The sequence below is a fragment of the Scomber scombrus genome, chromosome 10 (assembly GCF_963691925.1).
Source record: "Scomber scombrus chromosome 10, fScoSco1.1, whole genome shotgun sequence".
Classification (NCBI taxonomy): domain Eukaryota; kingdom Metazoa; phylum Chordata; class Actinopteri; order Scombriformes; family Scombridae; genus Scomber; species Scomber scombrus.
This window is the reverse complement of record NC_084979.1, coordinates 26,276,162-26,300,382: the sequence shown is the minus strand read 5'-3', so window position 1 is coordinate 26,300,382 and position 24,221 is coordinate 26,276,162. Positions and strand designations below refer to the sequence as shown.

Here is a 24,221-nt window from a genome sequence, read left to right as displayed (position 1 = left end):
TATTATATAGTTACCAAAGGAGAATGGAAAGGGAGGACACCATATGCACCGATGTTTGTATAGTTCCTGCCCTCTTTAAGTGTGTGTGCCTATTTATTGTTTTGCACATATTTGGGCATGTATATTTGCACATAGAGGCTCAGCAGATGACTGCTTAGAACGTGACTCTTTGCTTTTGGCATAGCAAGTAGCATCTGACTGCAAGAAAACAGTACAAATATTGACTTCCTCCCTAAACCCACACTGCCAGTCTGAAATCAGAGGCTGGCAGGCCAGTCCTAACAAAGTGCTGGCAGCAGTATGAGAACAGGGCACCCTACGGGCTGGGCTATTTTAAGTTTCATGGGCTAAACCTTTGACATTGGAATTATAATGATATAGCTGACATTTTGGTTGATAATGAGTTACTTATATAGCTCATCAAGATGTCTTGTACATTTAGTTATATATAGATTGTGACAATATATCAAAAATCTATATATAACTGGAGCAGGAAACTGATTAAGTATTAGTTGAGACAATCTTTTTTGCCATAGCTAAGCATTATGACATGCAGAAAATCATAATGCTGAGTCAAAACAATTTTGTAAACAGCTGATTCTTTAAAATCTTACAATATGTAATGTGAAAGATGCAAGCAAATGGAAAAATGTTACTTGTTCATTTGTTTTGAATATTGCAAAAAGCTCAGTGGAGCTTGTGTCACTGCTTGCTTGCCAAAGCACTTAAATAAATCAACAACATTGCATAAAAAAACGTTTTCATGGTGTGTTGTAACCCACTTATGAAGAAAATGGGTGGAGTTTTTTTCATGTTGGGTAGTATGAGTGGTATAAAAGGAGGGAAGGAGAAAAAAAAAAGAATTTTATTGTCAGTGTTCAAAACGAAGATGAACTTTTTTCCCTCTATATTTCTTCAAGTGATTAGAGAGAAGGGTCAGCCACAGTGTAGTCATTTTCTGGGAGCAGAAAACTCAAGGATGCTTTCAGCAGACACTTATAGGCACTAAAGATGTAATACCAACCAGCTGTGTGAGGCTTTAAGAGTGAATCAGTAGTTCAGTTAGTAATTGTCATTTTACTGACAATATAAATCCCATTTAAGTCGGAATACAGACTGCATTATATTCAACCAGTTGACCTATATTTTTAAAGACCAGTCAGACCAGCTAACATAGCCCTTACTGTAGGCCACTAATATAACCCCTGCTGCAGCCCCCTCCGCTGCCCTCCTGCCTGCCTGATGTGTTTGACTTGGTGGAGGGAATGTTGAGGCCCGCTTCCCAATCATTCACAGAGGATTTTCTTCTTCTTCCTCTGCAGCTGCTGGCACAGTAGTGCTCCAGACTCAAACTCCCACTGAGCATGCAACTCTCTGATATCATCAGCGTTCAATCAAGAGATCATTGTGCCAACTCATGGCTGTGTTATTTTGGCTGATGTCCACATACTTTGTATTTGAATGTTTGAATTGATTACAGAGTCCAGACAAAATTTTGAGTGTCCCAAAATCAAAATATTGTTTCTCTACTTTGTAAAGGAAGACAGAGGTTGCCTGCGGCTGACAAAAAATCATTTAATCCGCCCTTGTTGATGCATGAAAGTTTTCTTTAATGATTTACTTTAATGATTAGACATGCTGCTTTCGCTAAGTGTGAGCGTTTCCATGGTGAACTGTGCCTTTGCAATACAGCGGTCTGGAAAGACTGTAGCGTGCTGAGAGCCCCAATTTCTCCAGCAATCTTATCTTATATGATTGTAGAAATAATTGTTATCAGTTTCTGTATATTTCTTAGTATTCCCTGTTGTTTGTTTGGTTAGTTGTGAGTCAGTAATTTGTGCCTGATGAAAAAAATGAAGCTGAGCAGCAGTGGATCGTAGATCTTCATCTCTGTTCTCTGCTATGTCCACATTTTAGAAAATATCATTCATATTTTCCTCATTAATGATGTGTTATGTCACCACCCGCACTACTTTTTATGACCCCAACTGCCCGATCCACAGATTAACTGCGGTGCCTACTGATATAACTGCAATCTGTACAATGGCGTGCATCACTACTGTTTACGTACATGCTATGTTTGATAGGTGTGCAAGGCTTAGATTAGAACAAAAGATCACTATAATATATTTAAGTCATGTAAATATATGCTTTAGCTAATACACTCACACACAGCCAGGCTAGCATTATGTTTTGGTTAACCAGCACAACATATTTGCAAGGCCTTACCTTGGGAACATTTCAGGTCTCGCACAGAGTAGCCTGCCAATGATAGTACTCTAATAACAGACCTGCTCCGTTGTATTGATTCAGTTGAGAAGGGTCTATTTCAGTTTTCAGATCTACATGACACACCCACCTTAGCACATGGCACACCGACTTTAGTACGTGACACACCCACTTCACTACATGAAACATCCACTATACCTCCCTCATGCATAAACCTAACCTAAGTGGGTGTGTAGTATAGATAGACAGACAAATCTACTTGGTTCAGTTTATTTGCAAATTGATAGTTTCAAATAAATAACTAAATAAAATAAAAATATATAAATTCCCTTTTGTCCCAGAGGCATCCCATGCTTATCCCAAACACGTTTCCTGTCATCTTTGGGACAATGGGATGCTTAAGTCCTGAGCCCTGATTGAGTAGGTTTCCGACAGCGCACTCATTGCTGTTTTTCCGACAAAGGGGCTTTATCAATATCTGTCTTACGTTTTCTGTGAGTATGCCGGGAATGTATCTCCTTGTCCATTTCCACAGAAAGACCCAGTTGGAGAGGAAGACATGCTGTGATACTGTAATTTCATGGTTATATTTGAGTATGTGGGGGCAGAGCCTGCCTTTTTCTTGTTAGGGCCTATGTGTGGTGCAACACTGCAGTTGTCGGTTTTGGTGCAGACCCAACCGCAATTGAGATATGGAAATAGACACCATAATTTGTATGTGGCTCTTATATAAGCCACAGTCATGTTCTTCAGTTTTTCTTTCTCAAACATTTCACCAAAGGCTTTCCTAGGGAAAATAATTCCCGAACAGTATTATATTGTCTTTAATAGACTTTACTGCTTACTGTATTGCCTGAATAAGCCTTATAATCACTAAATTCTGCAACAGATGAACATTAATGCTGAGCCTGTGGTTGTTGTCAGTTATTGTGTGGTTTAGCTGACAGATTCTCCTCCCTTCTCTGTGTTTCTAGTTTATTATTACAGAGCTCTCGTTAACTTCACCGACTCCCTGGTTTACGGCCCTGAGCTCGAAGACATCTTCTCTCCAGCTTTTATCGAGATCTCTGAAGCAGTGGTGGACACGGTACGTTCTTTCCTCATATGATAAAGCCTACTGAATGGTGGTCATGTACATTACATTATAAAACTACCATATAAGGTTCATGCATGTGATTTATGACTTTGTTGATTTAAGCATGTGTGACCTTATGTCTGAGAGTAAGGCTTGTTTATTTCCACCTAACCGAGTCTGGTTTTCCCTCCACAGCTGGAGTCAGAGTACAACAGGATTCCAGGTGTGCAGTCAGTCAGCGTGGTCCTCATTAAGTAAGAACACAAATCCTTTAAATCACACTTTATGTCACCCAAAGTAGATACCATGCAGCTGTGTGCCTCTGCCTGGGTATCTAACCCTGGCCAGGTGATATTTCTTTCCCTCCTTCCAAGCTGCACAAAGCCAACAGTGTAGGCCTCTAGTCAGCAATTCATCTAGACTGTAGTGAGTAATTCCTCAAAAGAGAAACCTTCCCTCTGAAGAGCTTTCCGGTATAACACTCTGCAGTAAACTCCACACACTCTGTAGTCTCACTGGCCTTTCTTGCTCCTTGCAGGAAGATGATAAGAGAGGATGGCGTGGATGTATTTGTGGAGTTGGATGTGGGTTCCGACTACAACAGCGACGAAGAGCAGATCTACAACGTGCTGTACAATGTGGTGAAGGAGGGAGCCATCGCTTCCTACGTGACATCAGTCCAGGGCTTTCAGTTCAGACAGCTTGGGGAAGGTAAGGCCTCAGAGACCTTAGCAACAGTATCTAACACAGTCATGAGGTGACGGACTCTTTTACACATTAATTTGCTGTAAGTTGACAGCAAATTATGTTCCACCGGAGGGGTAGGCGGCGCCATTAACCTTTCCCTCTGGTTTTGTAGCTCTACCTGTGCCTCCAGTGGAGCCTATAGCAGCGCCAGGTTTGTACTGTGCCATGCGTGCTGCATACTGAGCCGACTGTACTTTAGAAACCGTAGGATGATTGTAGTGCCTTTTAGAAAGAACAGTCGAGCAGTTCCTTTGTCATGATGTTGGAATTTTACAATGATCTTTACTTTGACTTTGAAGTACAAGTAATGGTCATGTGGTTTAAAGAATGTTTTGCATGGAAGCACCAAAGTAAAGTAGACCTCTGAGTATGGCCCCTCAAGTTCACTAGTGCACAGTGAATAAGAAGGACCTTTGCATGGCATGAGTTTGATTAGGAATACTGCTGTTAACTGCCCCAACAGCTCTGTACACAGGCATGGTCACTGATAAAGCATAATGGTAATTTTATGTTTATGTTCTTCACTTGTATAATAGGGTTATGTCTATCTATGTAGTCTGTCTATCTTTTATCTAGTATCTGTGGTTGTCTGTAGTCGGTCTTTCTATCTGGTCTTTCTGCCTGACTGTCTATCTGTCACTTTGTCTATCTACCTTTTGATCTATCTACGTCTGTTTATATATCAGGTTACAGAATTTACACCCGGCAGAGCATTTTGTGCAAAACAAATATAAAAAATGTTATGAAATATTTAAATAATACCTTGAAATTGTGAACAAAGATAGTCTTCTAAACATGCCTGAGATGCACTCGCTGTAGTTATCTGATAGCTGAGGGGGTCAGGATGCTGTTGTTTTTCCACATCACTGTTTTTTTTTTATGTGTGCTGTGATATGACATTAGTGTAGTGTGTTGGCTGTACTGTAGTCTTGGCTTGCATGTCTTTGATCCCTCAACACATCGCCCCCATCCTCCTCCTCCTCCATCTGCATCTCTTTTAGTCGCCCCCGGCATCAGACCTTGCATGCCGGATGAGCACAGGTGTGGTGATGGGGCATGTATCCTGATGGAATACCTGTGTGACAACAGAGCAGACTGCAGAGACATGAGTGATGAGATCAACTGTGGTGAGTGTCCTCAGCTTGACTGACCGGCAGGTTGTAACATGGTCGGCTATAGCATGGAATAGTGGCTTGGTGATGTGTGATATATTCGCTTAGATTAACATCTGTAGTTCCTGTTGAATCCAGTATCTCGAATTGCACAGTTGTTAGGTTTAACCAGAGATTTGTTTTAGATACAAAACGGCCAATCGCTCCAGTCACCCCAACTCCTGGCACCACAACCACCGCCAAGAAGCCCCCGCGCCCACCCAGCATACCTGGACCCTGCAGAGTGGATCAAGCCACATGCCAGAGCGGAGAGTGTATCCCTCGAGACTACATCTGTGATGGAGAGAGGGACTGCTCGGACGGAAGCGACGAGTTCAGATGTGGTCAGTAACACAGCCTCGTGTATTTTGCATATTCTCAAACATCAACATGAACTCTGCTGTAATTACACTCTGGCTTTTTACAGGTACACCATCTCCCTGTGAACCTAACGAGTTCAAATGTAAAAACGGTCGCTGTGCCCTCAAACTTTGGCGCTGCGATGGAGACAACGACTGTGAGGATAACTCAGATGAAACAGACTGCCGTAAGTCTCCGTTTATTTTGCTTTAAACCTTTCTTATGCCTGAATTGACAGTAATGTTTACAAGTGATTAAAAGCTGCTCTAAATCTCCATCTTGTCCTTCCTGCAGCCACCAAGGGTCCTGGTGACAGGTGTGCTCCTGAGCAGTTTGAATGCCTGAGCGATCGCACCTGCATCCCAGCTAGTTACCAGTGTGATGAAGAGCCAGACTGCCCTGACCGCTCCGATGAGTACGGCTGCAGTAAGTCTCACACCAACAGCTGTCCACTGCTCTTACGACCTTTATTTCTCTCTCACGCTTATTTCACTCTTTTCTGTTACACTTTTCTTGCACTCGTCTCTCTCTGCTCCTTTGGCTCTTCTCTATAGTCACCCTCTGAGATCCTTTGTATACTGTGACTAATTTGCTGTGAACCAGACTCTTTTCACACATGTGTTGACTGAGACACTGAGCTTTTTGTGAACCGTCCATTCCTGAGAACTGAAAGGGAATTGTCCGTCCATAGCAGCAAATTATATTTCCTCTGACTTTGGGGGCTTTTATGAGCTTCACTGGATCGCCAAATTCCAGTCACATGCCAACCTTCTTGGACATGTTCATTTATCATGTGGCTTAAACACTGTCACTCGTTTTCTTGACACATTACAGCCCCTCCCACTGTGACAAGCCCGCCAGAGGAGTCTGTTCAGGCAGCGCGGGGGTCAACGGTGACATTCACCTGTCAGGCTGTCGGAGTGCCAACACCCATCATCACCTGGAGACTTAACTGGGGACACATTCCTGTCAGTGGCAGGTGGGTTTGATGAGAAATTCTCCACACCTCATCAGTAGTGTAATTAAATCTAACTCAGTAAACTAACAGCATTACAAATTATTCAGGGTTTAAAATAATACAGTTGAAATGATTTTGAATATTTATGTAGTTGACATGCTCTGAATGTTTAAATATTAATTTGGTACTATTTTAGTGAAAACATGTGTTGCACTGTTTTGGAAAGCTGCCTCAAACAAAACATCTGCATCTGCTTAAAGCCAATCTTGCCTAATTGATCTGCAGCAGACCATGACGATTTGAAAATGACTGGATTTTCTTCCGTATACTACTCTCACCTGACATTCGATGACGGTTTTTTGAGACCACGGTCTTACTGTTGCCAGCTGTGTTAGATCAGCATCTCGATGCTGCCTCAAATCATATTTAAACCTGTGATTTTAATTACTGGCATATTTGTGGTATAACTGCAGCTTTGCATTCATGACCTCTGCGAATAAAAATGATATTCCAAAAGTTGTTTCATAATGTTCATTCTGGGTGTAACCTGCTGTGTGTGGTTTGGCACTTAAAGTTGAGTTTTATGAATTTGTACACAACTATATTCCTGGAACAGGGAGAGTCAGAAATAAGAGTCTTCCTCCGTAGTTGACGCAGTGGCAGGATAGTCTTGCTTACTATAAGAGATGAAGTTATCATTTGTATTGTATCTCTGTGTTCTTAGGATATCCATGACCAGTGAGAATGGGCGTGGCACCCTCACCATTCGTGACGTGAAGGAGGCAGATCAGGGTGCATACACCTGTGAGGCCATCAATGCTAAAGGCCTAGTGTTTGGTATCCCTGACGGAGTGCTGACTCTCACATCAAATTCAAACCCAGGTACTGACCCTTCATTTTTTTACCACAGGTCAACAAACCATGAATGAATTATAGTATTTACAGTAAGATTATACATTGACTTGTGTCCTTTTTCTCATCTTGTTCTCTCCAGGCAACTGTCCTGAGGGTCACTTCAGTGTGTCGGGCCGCTGTGTGCCCTGCTTCTGTGCTGGAATCACCAAGAACTGCAAGAGCACCGGCCGCTACCGCACCCAAATGAGTCTGCGTTTCAATGATAAGGAAGACAACAAAGGCACTGAAACCATGATGTTTATGATAACAGAGATAATATATTGTCAAATGGAAAAAGTTTAAAGTTAAATGTTTGTGTGGTTCTAACCTTAAGAGCATAAAACAGGCTGACTAAGTCTTTTATATTTCTGGCCTCCAGGAGTGAATGTCACTTACCCATCCAGGCCAGGCACTCCTCCTCTCTCCACCACTCAGATCATCATCAACCCTGAGATGGAAGAGTTCCAGCTTGTCGATCTGTCGCGTCGTTTCCTCAACCTTGACTCCTTCTGGACCTTGCCTCGCCAATTTCTTGGCAACAAGGTATAGATGAAAACATTTTAACAGGTTAAATTTTATTTTACTTGTTACCACAAATGTGAAAATCATTCCACCTGTGTTTAGGTCGACTCCTATGGAGGATCCCTGAAGTTTAAGGTGCGCTACATATTGGCCCGCGGTCTGACTGAGCCTGTGGAGAAACCGGATGTGATGCTTGTTGGAAATGGACGCAGGCTTGTGTACCACAGAGGCAACGGCACCCCAGCCCGAGTGGCCAACCAGAAAGAGATCAAATTTACTGAAGTAGGTTTTTGGTTGAGAAAAGTTCTTAAAAAAAAAAAAACAAGCACAGAATTTGCAAAAGCCTGTGATCTAACATGTAATGGTTCACCAAAACAAACTTTCCTCACCTCAAAAATAATTAAATAATTCTGGAGTAAATATACATTGATCAGTTTATCTGCTTATTGTTGTTTTAGGAAAACTGGCAGCACTCCAATGGCCGGCCTGTGAGCCGCGAAGACATGTTGATGACACTGGCCAACTTGGACAGCATCAACATCCGCACCATCTATGACAACCACATGGTCAGCGTGGCACTCAGTGACGTCATCATGGATATCAGCTCCGTGGAGTTCAGCACCATGGGTCATGCTAAGAATGTTGAAGAGTGCAGGTAAGAAAAAAAAAAACCCTCAAGTAAAGATGGGAGCATGATACTGAGGGTCTAAGTTGGAGAGAAGATCCTCACAAGCTGTCAGCCGGCAGTCTACAATAAAAGCAACTTGTTGCGACGTGTTCAGTGTGTTTATAGTGAAGACTGCTGAACAATAGAACAGAAACATCCATATACTCAAATTCCAAAAATGTATTTTAAACCCTCTCTACCTGTTTCTTGTCAGTATCTCCATTGGAAACCTGTTCTTCAGCTGTTCAGTCAGCTGTTTTTTCATTTACAAAATCAAGAAAGTTTTCAATTTGTAATGGCATAATTTGACTCTTCATAGTTTGTATTAAAACTGTTGGAATTGAATGAAACCCTGCTTGATGAAAGTCATATTTATCATTCCCAGGTGTCCTCCTGGATACACAGGCCTGTCCTGTGAGATGTGTTCCTCTGGTTTCGAGCGTGTCCCCGGTGGCACCTATCTTGGCACCTGCGCCGGCTGTAACTGTAATGGACATGCCAGCGCCTGTGATACCATCAACGGACACTGTCTGGTAAAATGCCATTTCTCTAATGGTCTTACCCACATGTGATCATTTTGATTATCTTGTCCTTTATAAGGGTAAACCACACATCACGTCTTTCCTGCTAACTATTGAAGAATTAAGTTCGTGGGTAATAAAAGATGTTTGTCTGCTAAAACTATTTTGAGTGAGAGAATGAGCAGTGTGTTCTCCCTGCCACAGAGCTGCCAGCACAACACAGAGGGCCCTCAGTGTGACAAGTGTCGCCCCGGTTACTTTGGTGACCCGAGCCGAGGTCGCCCCGATGACTGCAAACCCTGCCCCTGCCCGTACTACGAGACCTCACGTCGGTAAGGTCATAAACACCCACCCGTACCACACACACACACACAGAACCCATCTACAGTACAGATAAGGGAACACACACAGATACCCACATCAAGGCATGACTGGGAATGCAGTGAACTGTTTCACCCAGCAGTTATTTATCCCCAAAGACTGAGCTCATTCAAATATTTGATTACTGGTTTATTCATTCAACATGCTACTCATTAACTCACTGCTGTAAATATTAACCTATGGCTCTTTGTAGGTTCTCTGACACCTGCTTCATGGACACTGACCAACAGCCAACATGTGATGCCTGCAGGCCCGGCTACACAGGAAGACGCTGTGAAAAGTGAGAAAACTGATATTAAAAATTAACACAGTTTAAATACTTTGAAGTGATGATGGGGTTTATAAGAAGTGGTATCAATGTATTATGATTGGTGGTAATGATAAATGTAATCTTTATACTATATTATGTTATTGTGATGATTATTAATAATATAACTTGCAAAAGAATAAGGAGCCATAACAAATGTCAATCATATCTCACATACATATTTATTTCAGGTGTGCTTCTGGTTACCAGGGTAACCCCCTTCTGCCTAATGGAAAATGTGTCCCTAACCGTGAGAACAGTAAGTATATATTATTGAAACCTCAGTTGCGGCCATAAAATCGACAGAAGGTTCACCTGGATGTTTTTTTACCTGTTGTATACTTCAGTCATCCACAGATATGACCATGAGGGGGTCTTAACCCTGTGTAATGATTACCATCAGGTTTTTCCCCCTGGTATTTCTTAAAGTAGACTGTAGTATGTGATCATGGCTCAGGTATGCAGAGTGGCTGGAACACTCCCAGGTGCACTTTCCTTCCTACATGTCATCGTCTTTCCATTGCTCTCTCCCTGCAGTGAACTCCAAGTGTGATAACAGAGGAACCATCAACTCTAACAGCAGGCCATGCAGCTGCAAGGTATACATGCAGTATGGTCAAGTGCAAAGTGAAACATTGGGATTATATTATAACCATATATTGTTTCATAAAAGAAGTTTTTTCTGCTGTTATCTTCTATGAAAATGAAAAGCTTGACAGACAGATAGATGTGCATCTGTTTGAATGTTTCTTTGTGTGTATGTTGCAGAACAACGTGGCAGGCGCTCAGTGTGATGAGTGTAAGGCTGGTTTCTTCCACCTATCAGAGGCCAACTCTGACGGCTGTCTGCGTTGCTTCTGTATGGGCGTCACCAAACAGTGCGCCAGCTCCACTTGGAATAGAGATCAGGTACAGTAAGTTGTTGAGCTTTGAATGGTAGAGGGAGGGGTGAATATTTTTGGTGCTAAGGTTTGACTCACTGTTTGTGCAGTCATGCTGTATCAGCAAATCCTTTCAGATACTAAATGGTAAGATTCAGTATGCAAGCAGTGACTGGGCTGGAGTTTGAGCGAATGGAAATTTCAGTTCCCATCTCAGTCTGACAAACTGTTTTATGTCTCTCAGGTGCGGGGAGGAGTAAACGGGCAGCTCTTCTCCCTCTCCAACAGTGCCAACACTAAAACTATCTCTGAAGGCATCTCTCAGAGGGGCTCCTCTGAAGTTGCCTACCGCTCCTTTTCCAACATCCCCAACGACATCTACTATTGGGTCCTGCCTGAAAGCTTCAGAGGAGATAAGGTGAGATAAAACAACAAAGTAGGGAGCAGGCTAGGGGAGAGAAAGAAAAAGTGTTAGTTGTGCTAGATTTGTCGGCCCTTTCTGTCCTACTCAGTCATGCCCCGACATGTTGTCAAGTAAAAAGGCTCCATTTATCCACAGTGTGAGCCGCCTTTGAATGTTTGGCTTAAATTCACAGTGAAGCCCAACATGGGTGTCTTGTGACTTCCTCCACAGTATCATAGGGGTGAAATACCTTTCCACCATTCAACCTCTGAGATGAGTTTTGTTGTGATAAGCTTCTCTTTTCACCATGTTGCTTCCAGGTGACGGCCTATGGTGGGGAGCTTCGCTACACTGTGCGTTTTGAACCCTCCCAGCGCTCACTGGTGATTGACGGTCAGCCAGATGTGGTTCTCCAGGGCAACGGCATCTTCCTTGAACACTACTCTCAGACCAAGGCCCTCCCACGTGTCCCACAAACTGTCACTGTGACTTTCCGAGAGGTGTGTTTCATTGTTGATGGAGGGGTATTGTGTGGCTGAATCTGAGTCCTTTGTCAATGTTAGCAGGCTAACTTTACTCTGCTTCCCTCCTGGTAGTCTGCATGGCGTCGTGCTGATGGGCAGCCGTGCCCCCGTGAGCAACTCCTGATGGCTCTGGCTGATGTTACTGTCTTCATGATCAGGGCCACCTACGCAGACAACATGGCTGAGAGCAGGTATGATGAGGTTCCTCTGACAATACACATCTCATACATTTACTTACAATATATGACAAATAGTAATCATGTATACTCAATTTATCTGCAATTACACATTTTTTCTTATTCCACATGTATATTTTATTGCTCCTCCTGTGTTAAACAGTATCTCAGACATCAGGATGGACATTGCTGTTCCTCACTCCACTGGTAATGAACGTGCTCTGGAGGTGGAAGCGTGCGCCTGCCCTCAGGGATACAGAGGACCTTCTTGCCAGGTACACATGCAGATTTCAGACAAGTAGTTGAGGTTACTTTTAGTTCAACAGAAACACTTAATTTCAGGGCAGCAATTAGTTATTGTTTTCACTATTAATCAGCCAAATCTTGATTGATCAGTTAATCATTTAGTTGATGAAGTAAAGAATAAAGCAGTAAATCTTCACATTTTGAGAAGCTGTAACTAGAGAATGTTTTCAAAACAGCAGAGTTTTCTGTTGATAGACTCAGTTAATTGACTAATTGTTTCAGCTCTAGTTAATTTAGGATCCACTTCCCTTTTTTTGTTTTAATCTGCATCTCGTGATCTTCATCAGTAAATGGAGTAGGCAATCCCCATGACATCTGAGCAAACCTCATAAACTGATGAAGACTGAGATCTGGTTAAAAAGCTCATAAAAAAGTTAGCTTGGACCTTCACTTGAGATTTTTTTTTTTCCACTTCAGTTTCCAGGGTCAAGAATGAACTTTCATTTTTAGTTTATTTTTAGTTTGAAGAGAGAAACAAAAGTAAGGCTATCACAGATTTGCCCCAACTTGTTACGAATAGCACAATAACACCTCTAACTTTTTCCACTGCAGCCCTTGATGTTAATTGCTGTCTGTCTACCTACTGCAATGGAACAAAGACATATTCTTCATTGTCATCACTTGTTTCTCACCTGAGGTGTTTTTCTATGCTGTTGCAGGAGTGTGATGAAGGTTACACTCGCACCAGCTCTGGCATTTACCTGGGCACTTGTGATCGGTGCGACTGCAACGGGCACGCCAGCAGCTGTGACCCAGAGACCGGCAGGTGTCTGGTAGGTTTCATGCAACTCTTCCTTTCTCGCCAATGTTAAACCTGCTTTCATCTCTGCACTGGAATGTGCTAATGGTTACTTGGCGAATCCCAACATGTGGGCAGACACTGTCATTCTTAAGTGCAGTATATTCAACTGTTCAGCAGATCTCACCTCTTCTTTATATTTTTGTGTCCTGACCAAAAGCAATGTCTCCATAACACCGCTGGGCCAAGGTGTGAACGCTGTCAGTCTGGTTTCTATGGAAATCCCGCCACGGGCGGTGCTCAGACCTGCCAGCCCTGCCCCTGTCCTGGAACCACATCCAACAACCAGTGAGTTCATGTCTACAAGTCTTTTCAATTTGAGCAAGTTTAGATCACAGTTACCTATTCTGTTCAGTGCCAGATTTGATTAAGTAAACTGTCTGCAGTGCAAAAACTGAAGTTACACTACTAAAATGCATCATAATAACAAGGGATAAAACGGTATGTTTTATTGCAATTGCATATTCATAAGATCTTCTGTTTACACAGATTCTCCCCGACCTGCTACCTGGAGTCAGACGGTCAGCCAACCTGTGACAACTGCCCCCCTGGATACACTGGTCGACGCTGTGAGAGGTACGTCCCCCTCCCCTCTTCCTTCCGCTTTTCCATTTCCTCTTTTCCTTCCTCTCACGGTCATTTGGACATTGCTCAGTGTTTGGGGTTACCGGGCCGGCAGGCAGCAAGGTTAGCGGGGGCTGGCACTAGCACCCACTGTTTTTATTCACAGGAAAGGGATATAAGCATGTCTGTGGTTTTTTTTTTCTTGGCAGTTGTGATTGAGCGGTGTCAATTGGGGGATGGGAGACGCAAATCGTTGCCACCCATTCTCTAATGTACCTTTGAAGTTTTCTATTGTGTCTCTGCTGATGGATATTTTCTTGGATTTGTTGGTTTGCAAAATGTAAGGTCATTTATACTGTGGTAGAATCATGTATCTTTGTTATAGGATTAGGGGCCTTTTGAGGTGCTGTGAATGTCATCATTCAGATTCTATTGTTTGTAGAAAATACATTTACCGAAGTAGAAAAAACAATGTTATATGTCCTGTGGAATTGTTTGGCTTTTGTCTTCAGCTTTCTTCTGTCCTTTGCTTTAACTTCTTAAGTCTTCTCAAAGGTTGCTTTCTGCTTCAGCTGTGCGGTTTGTTTGTAGCAAAATTTGAAGGTGTTGGCTCATGTGATCTCTGTGCACACGCCAAATGTATTTTCTGGGCCTCTACGACATAAATGTAGACGTGACATTTATGAGGACTCCTGTCTGGCTAATGAATCTTTGCCGCTCCGAGGGCAAAGATGATAAGGTGAAAAGGGTGTAAAACGCAACTTATAAATCATTTATAATTTTAACGTCTCTGCCTGCATCATACCTGATTCTGCTGTTTTGACATTAAGAAAAGAGATGCCATCTGCAGACAGTTGTGGGGACCACTTCCTGGAGAAGCAGATAGAGGACTTCCTACCTGTGGGATGTGGAGCTGATGCAGTATTCAATTTCAGCTGGGAGAAAGAGATAGTACCAATGGGCAGTGGTGATGATGATGATGATGATGGTGATGGCAATGACAAGCAGTGGCCTGTTACTACCATAGGAACAACAGTCATCCCTACTAGGTCTTTACTGTCCACTCCTGCTCATGGTCACACTACATCAGCTGTGTTGGGCATCGTCTCAGTTGCTCCCAACAGATCAGTAACCAGACTCCCTCCACGCTTCACACCCCACCCAGAGAGCAGACAGTCCAGCTTCCAGCAACTGCTCCGGATTCACCTGAATACCTTTAACCAGCGTCTAAGCATGCTGGAAAGCAACATCCTTGATATGAAGGATAGCATTCATATTATGGACAAACAACAGGTCCATCTGAGCTCCCAGCTGAAGGATCTCATTGCTATTCAGTCGATTCCGGCGAAGAACGTAAAAGTCAACCAGCTTGAGCAGAGCTACGAAGATATGGAGACCCGTCTGAGCAGACTCGAGGGACGGCTGGAGATCTTGATTGACGGTTTCACAGCCCTGGCTCAGGAGATGAACAAGATGAAACGAACTAGACACATCTCCCGCTCGGTCCAAGAAAGGGTGGCCCTACCTCCCCTCACCACAGTCATAGCATTACCAATGTACACAACACCACAGCCTCCAGTCAGACGTATACCTACACAAAGGCCCCTCAGCAGTAAAGCCACAGTGCCCAAAAGCATACCTACCCCAGACCTCCCTACAAAGAAACTCACCACCGCCCCACAGAGAAACAGAAAACACAAACCAGCAGCCACTACCAAGCCAGTGAAAAAAACCACAAAGGTGCAGGTGGTCACGAGGACATCCAAAAGTAAAGGCTCAAGATCAGCAACAAAGGTAAGGGCAACCTCGAAAAAACCCAGGACTACGTCTAAGACTAAACCTAAAGCTACAGTGAAGCCTGGAACAAAGAAAACAGTGGCCAAGAAGCCTGCTGTGACAGCTAAACGTGTTTCACAGCCGGGCCAAACAAGACAGAAGCAAGTTAAAGAAAAGGCAAAAGTCACTAAATTTCAGCTGGAGCCTCCATCTCACAAATTGACGCCTGCAAGAACCCAGCAGGTGCGTAAACAATCTGACCAGGCTAATAAAAAGGATTCTGCACGACCTGTGAAAAACAATGGACGTAATACGGCATTTAGATCAGATGCACCAGTTTCAAAGAAAGTCCAAGATGGCAGAAAGTCCTCAGATGGTGATTCAAAGAAATCACACAAGGGTAAATCTAACCACGGTAAGAACAATGAGCACAACTCTCATAAGTTAGTCTCTTCATCTCACAAAACAAAGAAGTCTGCTAAGGATGCAATCACAACCACAACCAAGGCTACCACTACAAAGAAAAAGTCAAACACAACAAAAAGGATCTTGACTCCTGCCAGAACCAAGGCTACTACTATGAAAAAGAAATCTAACACAACAGTAAAAAGGACATCAACTCCTGCAAAAACCTCGGCTTCTACTGCGAAGAAAGTAGCTAAAAAGCCCCAGCCGAAGACAACCTCTCATTCTGGTATTTTGGACCTACTGAAGCTCTTAAAAGGGGACTACAAATCTGAAAAGCAGAAAAATAATCAAGATGGGTCTCTTCACGTTGTCCTGGGAAGGCTGGCCATTCCTATCAGAATTATTCCTGATTACTAGGGAATAATTCGTCATGTTTCATTATTATTATTGTTATTATTATTATTGTTATTTGCATTGTTTTTATCTCTTGGCTCCATATTTATGTATGTTATTGGAACCACATCCATTGGACTTTATGGACTGCTTTTATGACACTGTGTTATTTGAGAAGGACTTTACAGATGTTTAATTTCATGCTGATGTGGCGTTATGATTTTTATATTTGATTCTAATGGCTTTTAAGTTGTATTTTATGACTTTCAGAACTATTGCACAGAATCCCGCTATGAAGAGAGAGCTTAGGCTTAGTACCTCTCATACTATATGTATACATTTGTCTTTTGTGTTATGGCCACACTACCTCAAGCTTTACAGGTATCAACCCCAATTTTTAAAATCCATTGCCCATAATACCTGTTTCATGCATTTACTTAGGTATATCTTCAATAGTGGTTTAGGTGATATATGTTGGTGTCCTGGAAAAACCTTTCACCTCCAATGCACCCTGTCATTGTAAGACTTATTTTTGAGGGTATGTGTTCTGTGCTGAGTATTTTTAATCAATGAAAGGAAATATGTTCTGCATATTGAGGATGGCTTCAGCTTTCCAAAGAACAGTTCACACTGAAGATGAAGTTTTCCTGGGACACTATTGCTTTAATATTCAGCCTAAGCTTGTGTGTATTTTTTTTTGCTTTTAGAACATTTGTTAAAATGTCAGATGTCTGAAGCTCCAATGATAAAGAACCAGTACATGATGGACAAGACCAACACTCGTAATACCCTGCTAGGTCCTGCATATAACTATGTTAATTACATTTGACAACATGAAAGTGTTAGAAGAAAAAAACGTCAAATGACATGCATACTTTTGTTATTCATAGAAATTTGAACTGTATTGAGGCTAAGAGGAAATGTTAAATAACAGCATGATTAGGAATGTTGTCATGCTGCTAGTGACACACTGTGGTCCAGATTGATGGCTATGAAATTTTGTATGGGCATTTGTGGTCCCCAGAGGATGAATCGTAATGATTTTGGTGATTCTCTGACTTTTCATTTAGCACTACTAGCAGGTATTACCCAATACTTTTGTTCATGACCAAACACTTAATGACAGTCTTATCAGCTCTACTTGGTGCTTAGTGCTAATGAACATATGTTTGTGAGCATTCCAATACACTAAATTAATATGGTAAACATGGTAAAAAATGTACCTTCCGAACATCAGCATGCTTGCATAGCCAGCACAGCGTTGCCTAAGTACAGCTTCATGGAGCTGTAGTCTTCCAATGTTGTTTTCTGATGGATTAATCTTCTTGGGCGCATGAATGTGCTCAGCAAATTTCGTGGCATGCTGCCAGGTAGATTATGTATCTTGGTGAAAAGTAGACATTGAGGGGTTCACTAAAACAACCAGGACTTACTCCTGAGGGGACCAGAAATTCCCTTTGTATATTTCACTGGAATCCAGTGTTTTGTTTTGGAAATTGTATGTAGAAAGTTAATCATTTGACATGAGGGTGCTAGCAGTAAGCTCATGGTGTGGCCAATGTGGAATTAGATCAGCCCTTATGTAGTATGATCCCTTATACCAAATGGTATGTTTGAAGTATGGAGTGTGGTTTTATACCTGTTGGCCCAGTGCTGGCACTGGACGAATGTTCAGAGGGGCCTGAAAACCAGGAATATCTACAGTCAATTTCATGAAAGAGAAATGGTATCTCACTGACCAGTCATATCAACAACTGTTGTGAAATGTTTGGGATGCGTTGATCCAGTTTCCAAAATCACTCCTATATCATCTTTAGGAGAAATAAAAGTTCAAGTTCTGTATTGAATTCATGTTAATGTAACTTACGACTACATTTTTGTCATGTCATATATATGTCCTTTCTTAATTGCCTTTAGTTTTACATTACCATACCATGGACTACATAATGGACATTATCACCCATGTTTAAATCCGTTAAGCAACATTGACTGGAATGACTGAAAAAGACAACTACACGTTAGAAACTACTGTATGTCTCAAAAGTATATAAAGTGAATAGGGTTTCCCAAAGCAAGTTCATAGCATGGAAGTCCTCTTGCAGCAGTGTGTTGACTGTTGACCTGCGGACCTGCCAGAGGACAGGTGAGGTAAGACTGACAGCCGCTATCGTCAGGGCAACCTGCACAGACTTGTACTTGGTCAGCCTTTGCTCTGGTGGCAGGGTTGTTGCTTGCTTGGGTTGAATGCAAATTGCTTTGCTTTGTCAGAATATCAGAAATAACTTTCTTCTTTAGTAGTTTAGCATCTTGTCCTGCGGCTCATCATACAAACTATGCTCACTTCTGCTTTGTTCTGATGTCAGTTCTTTATATGTGAAGCTTTTATTTATTTTGTGTATCTGTTGGTCATTTTCTGTTTGTTTCTGTTCCTGTACAAAGGTGATCCTCAGTTTTAGCTGTACCACACTTATGAGAGATGGAATCAACATCTGAGATATGTTGAATATTTTAGCAGTGGCTATGCTTCATCCATCTCCAATGCAAGCAATATAATATTATCTTTTTTCTCTGGGAAGACTGGTTATATACAATGCAGAGCTGGGGGTTTTCAGTTGAATAAATGGCTTACAGTAATGTAGTGACGTATGCATACTGGATTCCTTGTCTGAATGACTCAGTCCTTTGTTTTTGATTGAGGTCCCTCTTGGGTCATGAAGACTCCCTTAAGGACACATTTCATCAAGTGTATCACTTCATGCAGACTTCCCAGCTTCCTGCCTCATTGTTCTTTGGGTTAAACATGTATCCTCTTTGACTGGAAATATTTACTTTAACACATTGTCTATTTTATTTCAGATGTGCTCCAGGATACACTGGCAACCCACTGCTTGGACAAAGATGCCACGTTGGCGATGTCGTCAATGGTACATAGTGTATTTTGATCCATTGTTTCATCTTCTGGCTCATTTGTTATCTTCACTGAAGTTGCAAATACTCACTTTTTGTCACTAATCTGAATTTAACAAAGTGTCTTTAAATTAAGAACTATTACACACTGTGACTATCTCTTTTACTGCCCTGTTACAGGTGACTGCTACAACTGTAACCGAGAAGGAAGTGAGGGCTGCAATGGTGGTGTGTGTCGCTGCAAGGTGAGAAAACAAAAAAAGCATTTTGATAACACCAACTCTCTGGTTGTTGTCACCTTTTGGCGTCCTCATTCCTTCCTGTCAGATTTGAATCGACTGATTCCCTTGTATCTGACTAAAATGGCACTGTGTTGCAGATGAACGTTGATGGCCCATACTGCTCCGACTGCAAGTCTGGAACTTTCCATTTTAGCCCGAAAAACAAAGATGGCTGCCTGTCCTGTTTCTGTATGGGCGTCACTCAGCAGTGCTCCAGCTCTACCTACTACAGAGACCTGGTAAGACTTATAAGTGTTGCAACAGGTACATTCAAAAGGTAAACTATTCATACTTCAAGAAGTGGTTACTTATACAGGACCCTGTACAACCAAACCAAAAATAAGTTTGCACTGGATAAAGCTGGTATGCAACAGTGAAGATCTTATCGGCAAGCTAGTTACACATTTACATCCGAGAGACAAAATGTGTGGTCTAAATTCAAGGAAATCTATATTTGCCCTCATCACACCAGCCCTAAGAAGTTCCAAGCCATAAAATCAGTAACACTGGCTGGAGATCAAGTGATATCTTTGCATGTAGGTAATTATTTCTGTGCACCTACTCACTCCTGTTAAGTCAGAAACAGCAAGGAGAACGGCTGCCAGAACAGAACAGAAGGGTGAGAATTGTGAAAGTCATATATTGACTTCACATTGAGTGTCAGCTTTCTCATTTTTGCACCGTTGGGGGGGAAAACATACAACACTCTTTATACTGCTGGATAGTAGCTTCTGAAACATCTGGCAAATCCAGCATGAACTCTTTTCCTGCTTTTCTATTATTTGTTTCTTCTATTTATCGAAGCACTCTAATTGGATTGGCACTTTGGGAACTTTCTTTCACTTGTTATCTGCAAAGGTAGTCAGTGTCAGCCAGGAGAACTGAGGACATTGACAGCGGTCAGTCGAATATACATAAGTATACGTTTTGAAATAAAACAAATCAACAAACTATTAATACCAAAGAAAGAAACGGAATATGAACCATGTCTCTAGCGCTTTGTCAATTCATAACCAGAACTGTTCTGTGGACTTTTTTTTTTTTTTTTACAAAAATGTTGTTTCAAAATCTTGATTGTATTTTCAAACGTGCCTTTGCAGGTGTCCTCAGTCTTTTCACCAGGGAACTTCCAGGAATTTGCTCTGGTCAACCGTCAACGCACCAACCGCATCTCTAATGGTTTCTCAGTGGAGGTTTCCACTACCGGCACTCAGCTGTCGTACAGCAACTTTGACAATCTGGGACAGGAGGTTCAGTACTGGCAGCTTCCTGGGGTCTACCAGGGAGACAAGGTCAGTGTGAAAGAGCATATACAGCTATTTAATCAGAGGAAGAAGCCAAAGTAAGATCATGAACCCAGTAGAGCTGTATATGAGCAGCACTCACCAGAAACTTTTAGACCACTCTTGTTCTATTGCCATCTTAAATTTTTCTTACTTCAAACCTCAGCCATTCTGTCTTTCTAAGCAAACCTGTGCAGATTGCTTTCTCTCTTTGCAACCTCTGTCTGCATTTGTTCTTTTTTTGTCATCTGTTCTATGTGCCTTTCATAAGGGGAAATAATGTGCCTCGATTTGATGGCCCGGCCCCAGTTTTCACTTATATAAAATAGCTCTCCGTTGTTTGTGTTTGCCCCTCCACTTTCTATAGAAGGATGTTTTCTCCTCTCGTATAAAACGAGCAGAGCAGGTATTGTCAGTGGTTGTCATGTTGTGACTGTGTTCTGGCAATATGAAATCTAATCACGTTTTTTTAGTTTGAAGTACAGCATTGTCTGGCATGCTTCAAATACTTGGCATTTGGTTTTATACTGAATGGCATACATTGTATTTTGACGTGGTGCTTATCCATATATTGTTGATACACATTGTGTTTTATGCCTCTAATTTCTTGATGCTGACTGAATTTGCTATTAAATGCATGGTATTTTGACAGCAATGTATGCAGTTTGCTACTAAGGTGTCCCCTAAATGTCTCCTAGATTTTACCATTTACATCGCAATGCATATTGCACATGGAAATTGCATTCTGCTCCACATCACATGAGCCATGTAAATGGTTGATCATTAATGGTCCATTAAAGAGCTTCATACAGTTTAACTTTGCTTGAATAACACTGCCACAACACCATCACACCAAATACCATCAGCCCAGTGATAAGGAAAGTGATCAAAGAGCTTGCTTTATCCACATCAATAGAGTGACTCGTACTTGCCAGAGGAGCAGCTAAGGAAGGATGCTTCCATTTGGAAGCTAATGGCCTCTGAACGTAAAGGCTCCCACAGATCCAAAAGAGCTAGTCAGGTATTTTGTATGAAATGCACTGTAGGTTGTGGTAGTAAAGGCAACACTCACACATCTAATAAGAATAAAGTGATGGACCATGTTAACGTCATTATAGGCTAACACACAGAGAGTTTGTGTGTTCATAGATGTATGTAGCAGCATGAAGAGTCACTTCGGTTTGATGGGAGTTCACTGAGCAGGATCACGTTGTTAGACTCTGCGTGGGCATTTGCATGTGTGTGAATGACAAAGATTTGAGTTGGCATGCAAAGTCCCAGGAAAGTTTCTCAAGTGCAAGAAGTTGTTGATGCAAGTGTTTTATCTGTGTGATCTCACTGTTGGAGTGAGTACAGTTCACAAGAGCCTGACAGTTATTCGTGTGCGCAGCATGTCCAAGCGTAGTTTGAATCTAGATCCAAACTGAAAAGCACGACTCAGCATGCTCACCTTCCTACAGTGATGTACATCATCAGTGTACAATGCGGCAGAACTAAAATCTAAACCGCTTGACTGTCACATTGACTGTTCCCATGGTTACGTATCCTCTACATCTCTGGTACCCCACTTTCCGCCTCTCCAGGGTGATGTCAGACAGATGGATGATCAGGTCTGGGCCCTCTTCTCTAACTTCACCCGTCGACAAGCTGGTTCCCCTCCACTCTCCCCTTCCTCTTTTTCTCCCCATTCCTCTAAGTCCTCCTTTCCCTCCTCATCCTCTTCATCTTCTCGGGTCCCAACTTCCTCTTCTTCTTCCTCCTCCTCTAAATGGTCTTTACGTAACCTGAGCCCCCCTTCTTCTCCGTCTGGTATCTCCTCTTCAATTAGACCAACCAGACCCCAACCCTTCTCCCCAGGCCGTTCTCCTCATCTGCAGGTACACTCTGTCAGGGATTGGGAGAGGTTTATGTATTATTAAAGAGACTTTTTGTTTCTTGGTTGTGACTTGCTGTATTTATATTTACTCTTCAGAGCAAGAACACAGTGAGAAAGACTTCTGCTAGTGCTTCTAGGGACAGCAGCAAGGTAGAAAGTGGCATGACTGAGTGACTGACTTGATGTGTTGCTCATGGCACATAGGAAACTGGCATGCTGTTTCTGATAGAAACGTTTCAAGAGTTAATTAACCACCACCTAGGGCAGTTAAGTTAAAAATGATCATGTACTGGTTTAGTGCAGAATTTACATTTAATGCATAATTCACATAATCCCATTGCTCTACTGGGTGGTATTTTGTTAAATAGCTCCCACTCACCATTACAGAGCGCACTGTAATTGTCCACTTGAGAACAACATTGGTTTTACAGTAGTCTGTCATTACACTGTTGTCTGGTTTAAAACATCCTCTTGAGCACATCTTAAGCTGTCATTTTCACTTTAATGACAGTGGAAGTTGTTGTTTTAGTTGTTAGATAGAACAAAGCATGACTTCCATGTTCTTATCAAACTGTCACCAGCAAAATAATAGATGTTTTAATAGCACTTATACCAGAGAAAAAAATGTTTTAAAAAGTTGAGCTGTATGTCACACATTTGTTGTGGGGTTACTCTTCACCATGCTTGCTTGCTTGTACTTCCTCTCTGCCTGCATGTGATTTAGTCTCTCTGCCTATCTCTCTCTAAGTCCGTGGCTTATTCTCTTATGCCTCTCCTTCCTCCTTTGCCTCTCAGTACGCTCTGGTCTACAAAGGTTTCAGCTTGCTCCAGGATGAACTGCTCTACTGGCAGCTCCCGGCGCAGTTCACAGGGGATAAGGTAACTTTGAAAACTTGGGGCGACCTATTCCCCTGACCGTGGGTCAACCCTTGAGGTCACAGAAAATACTGCACCTCCTCCCACCTTCCCATTGTCGTTCAACCCTCATCCTCACCAGTTCTTCACCTGTCTATACTCCCCATGACCCCTTCCTCCATGTGTCCTTTTGAATTTCATTGGTCCTCCACTGTAGCAAAAAGCAGATTTTCCTTTTTTTGTTAATAATCCATATAGACTTCCTCTGTCACACACAATTAGAAGGAAGATAAACACACACTGCTGTTTGAGTTTTACGTGCTTAGCTGTTCATGATTTAACATTTAACTAAAGAAGGGTTCAAAGTACAAATGTCAGAAGTCCTGTCATTGTCTTCTGTGGCATTAAATGTATTTACTATTCTGCAAAATGTAAATGAAAATTTTTTCTGTTAACATGATTACTTTCACATGTGGAAGAAACAGCTTCAAGTAGCCACCTGGCACTGATTTTTGCTACATTTGATCTTTCTGTTTCATCATGGAGAAATTGCAGCACAGTTTGACCTGTCAAAAGATCTAAAGTCTCTTTCTTGCTAACCATGTTTTAGGTGGGTTCGTATGGTGGTAAACTTAAATACACCATTTCCTATGTGCCTGGTTCAAGAGGAACTTTCATTGAGGATGCCAACGTCCAGATTATCGTGAGTATGACCTCATGCTGATTGGCAGTTTTCTTACATGCATTTGAAGTGTTCCCTTACCTTTTGATGTTGCTCCTGTAGGGTAATGACATCACTCTGGTAGCCTTCCAGACCTGGAATAGGAACTCGCTGGTCGGCGCGAAGGAGCATAGTCAGTTTGAGATTGTCTTCAGAGAGGTGAGTGGCAACAGCCCAGTGACGCAGTGAGCATCTGGCTTTTTGAAGTGAAGTGGTTCATTGATTGAACCTGACATCTGGCTTCTTACCTTCCTTG

General features: G+C 42.1%; 1 protein-coding gene across 1 annotated transcript in view; it reads left to right on the top strand.

Moving 5' to 3' along the window:
- Positions 1 to 24,221, top strand: part of hspg2 (heparan sulfate proteoglycan 2) — a 97,294-nt gene that overhangs the window by 40,506 nt on the left and 32,567 nt on the right. The window contains exons 4-39 of the mRNA XM_062427984.1: positions 3,204 to 3,316; positions 3,500 to 3,558; positions 3,843 to 4,015; positions 5,053 to 5,178; positions 5,349 to 5,546; positions 5,630 to 5,749; positions 5,857 to 5,988; positions 6,397 to 6,541; positions 7,245 to 7,402; positions 7,515 to 7,655; positions 7,794 to 7,957; positions 8,039 to 8,218; positions 8,395 to 8,591; positions 8,989 to 9,136; positions 9,329 to 9,456; positions 9,699 to 9,785; positions 10,004 to 10,062; positions 10,350 to 10,411; positions 10,581 to 10,721; positions 10,938 to 11,111; positions 11,417 to 11,596; positions 11,693 to 11,811; positions 11,960 to 12,071; positions 12,762 to 12,875; positions 13,062 to 13,189; positions 13,391 to 13,477; positions 18,899 to 18,966; positions 19,130 to 19,194; positions 19,329 to 19,469; positions 20,331 to 20,522; positions 20,881 to 20,919; positions 22,097 to 22,390; positions 22,486 to 22,539; positions 23,185 to 23,268; positions 23,855 to 23,947; positions 24,029 to 24,124. Of these exons, the coding sequence (XP_062283968.1) occupies positions 3,204 to 3,316; positions 3,500 to 3,558; positions 3,843 to 4,015; positions 5,053 to 5,178; positions 5,349 to 5,546; positions 5,630 to 5,749; positions 5,857 to 5,988; positions 6,397 to 6,541; positions 7,245 to 7,402; positions 7,515 to 7,655; positions 7,794 to 7,957; positions 8,039 to 8,218; positions 8,395 to 8,591; positions 8,989 to 9,136; positions 9,329 to 9,456; positions 9,699 to 9,785; positions 10,004 to 10,062; positions 10,350 to 10,411; positions 10,581 to 10,721; positions 10,938 to 11,111; positions 11,417 to 11,596; positions 11,693 to 11,811; positions 11,960 to 12,071; positions 12,762 to 12,875; positions 13,062 to 13,189; positions 13,391 to 13,477; positions 18,899 to 18,966; positions 19,130 to 19,194; positions 19,329 to 19,469; positions 20,331 to 20,522; positions 20,881 to 20,919; positions 22,097 to 22,390; positions 22,486 to 22,539; positions 23,185 to 23,268; positions 23,855 to 23,947; positions 24,029 to 24,124 (4,571 nt within the window). The remainder of the gene's footprint in view (positions 1 to 3,203; positions 3,317 to 3,499; positions 3,559 to 3,842; positions 4,016 to 5,052; positions 5,179 to 5,348; positions 5,547 to 5,629; positions 5,750 to 5,856; positions 5,989 to 6,396; positions 6,542 to 7,244; positions 7,403 to 7,514; positions 7,656 to 7,793; positions 7,958 to 8,038; positions 8,219 to 8,394; positions 8,592 to 8,988; positions 9,137 to 9,328; positions 9,457 to 9,698; positions 9,786 to 10,003; positions 10,063 to 10,349; positions 10,412 to 10,580; positions 10,722 to 10,937; positions 11,112 to 11,416; positions 11,597 to 11,692; positions 11,812 to 11,959; positions 12,072 to 12,761; positions 12,876 to 13,061; positions 13,190 to 13,390; positions 13,478 to 18,898; positions 18,967 to 19,129; positions 19,195 to 19,328; positions 19,470 to 20,330; positions 20,523 to 20,880; positions 20,920 to 22,096; positions 22,391 to 22,485; positions 22,540 to 23,184; positions 23,269 to 23,854; positions 23,948 to 24,028; positions 24,125 to 24,221) is intronic.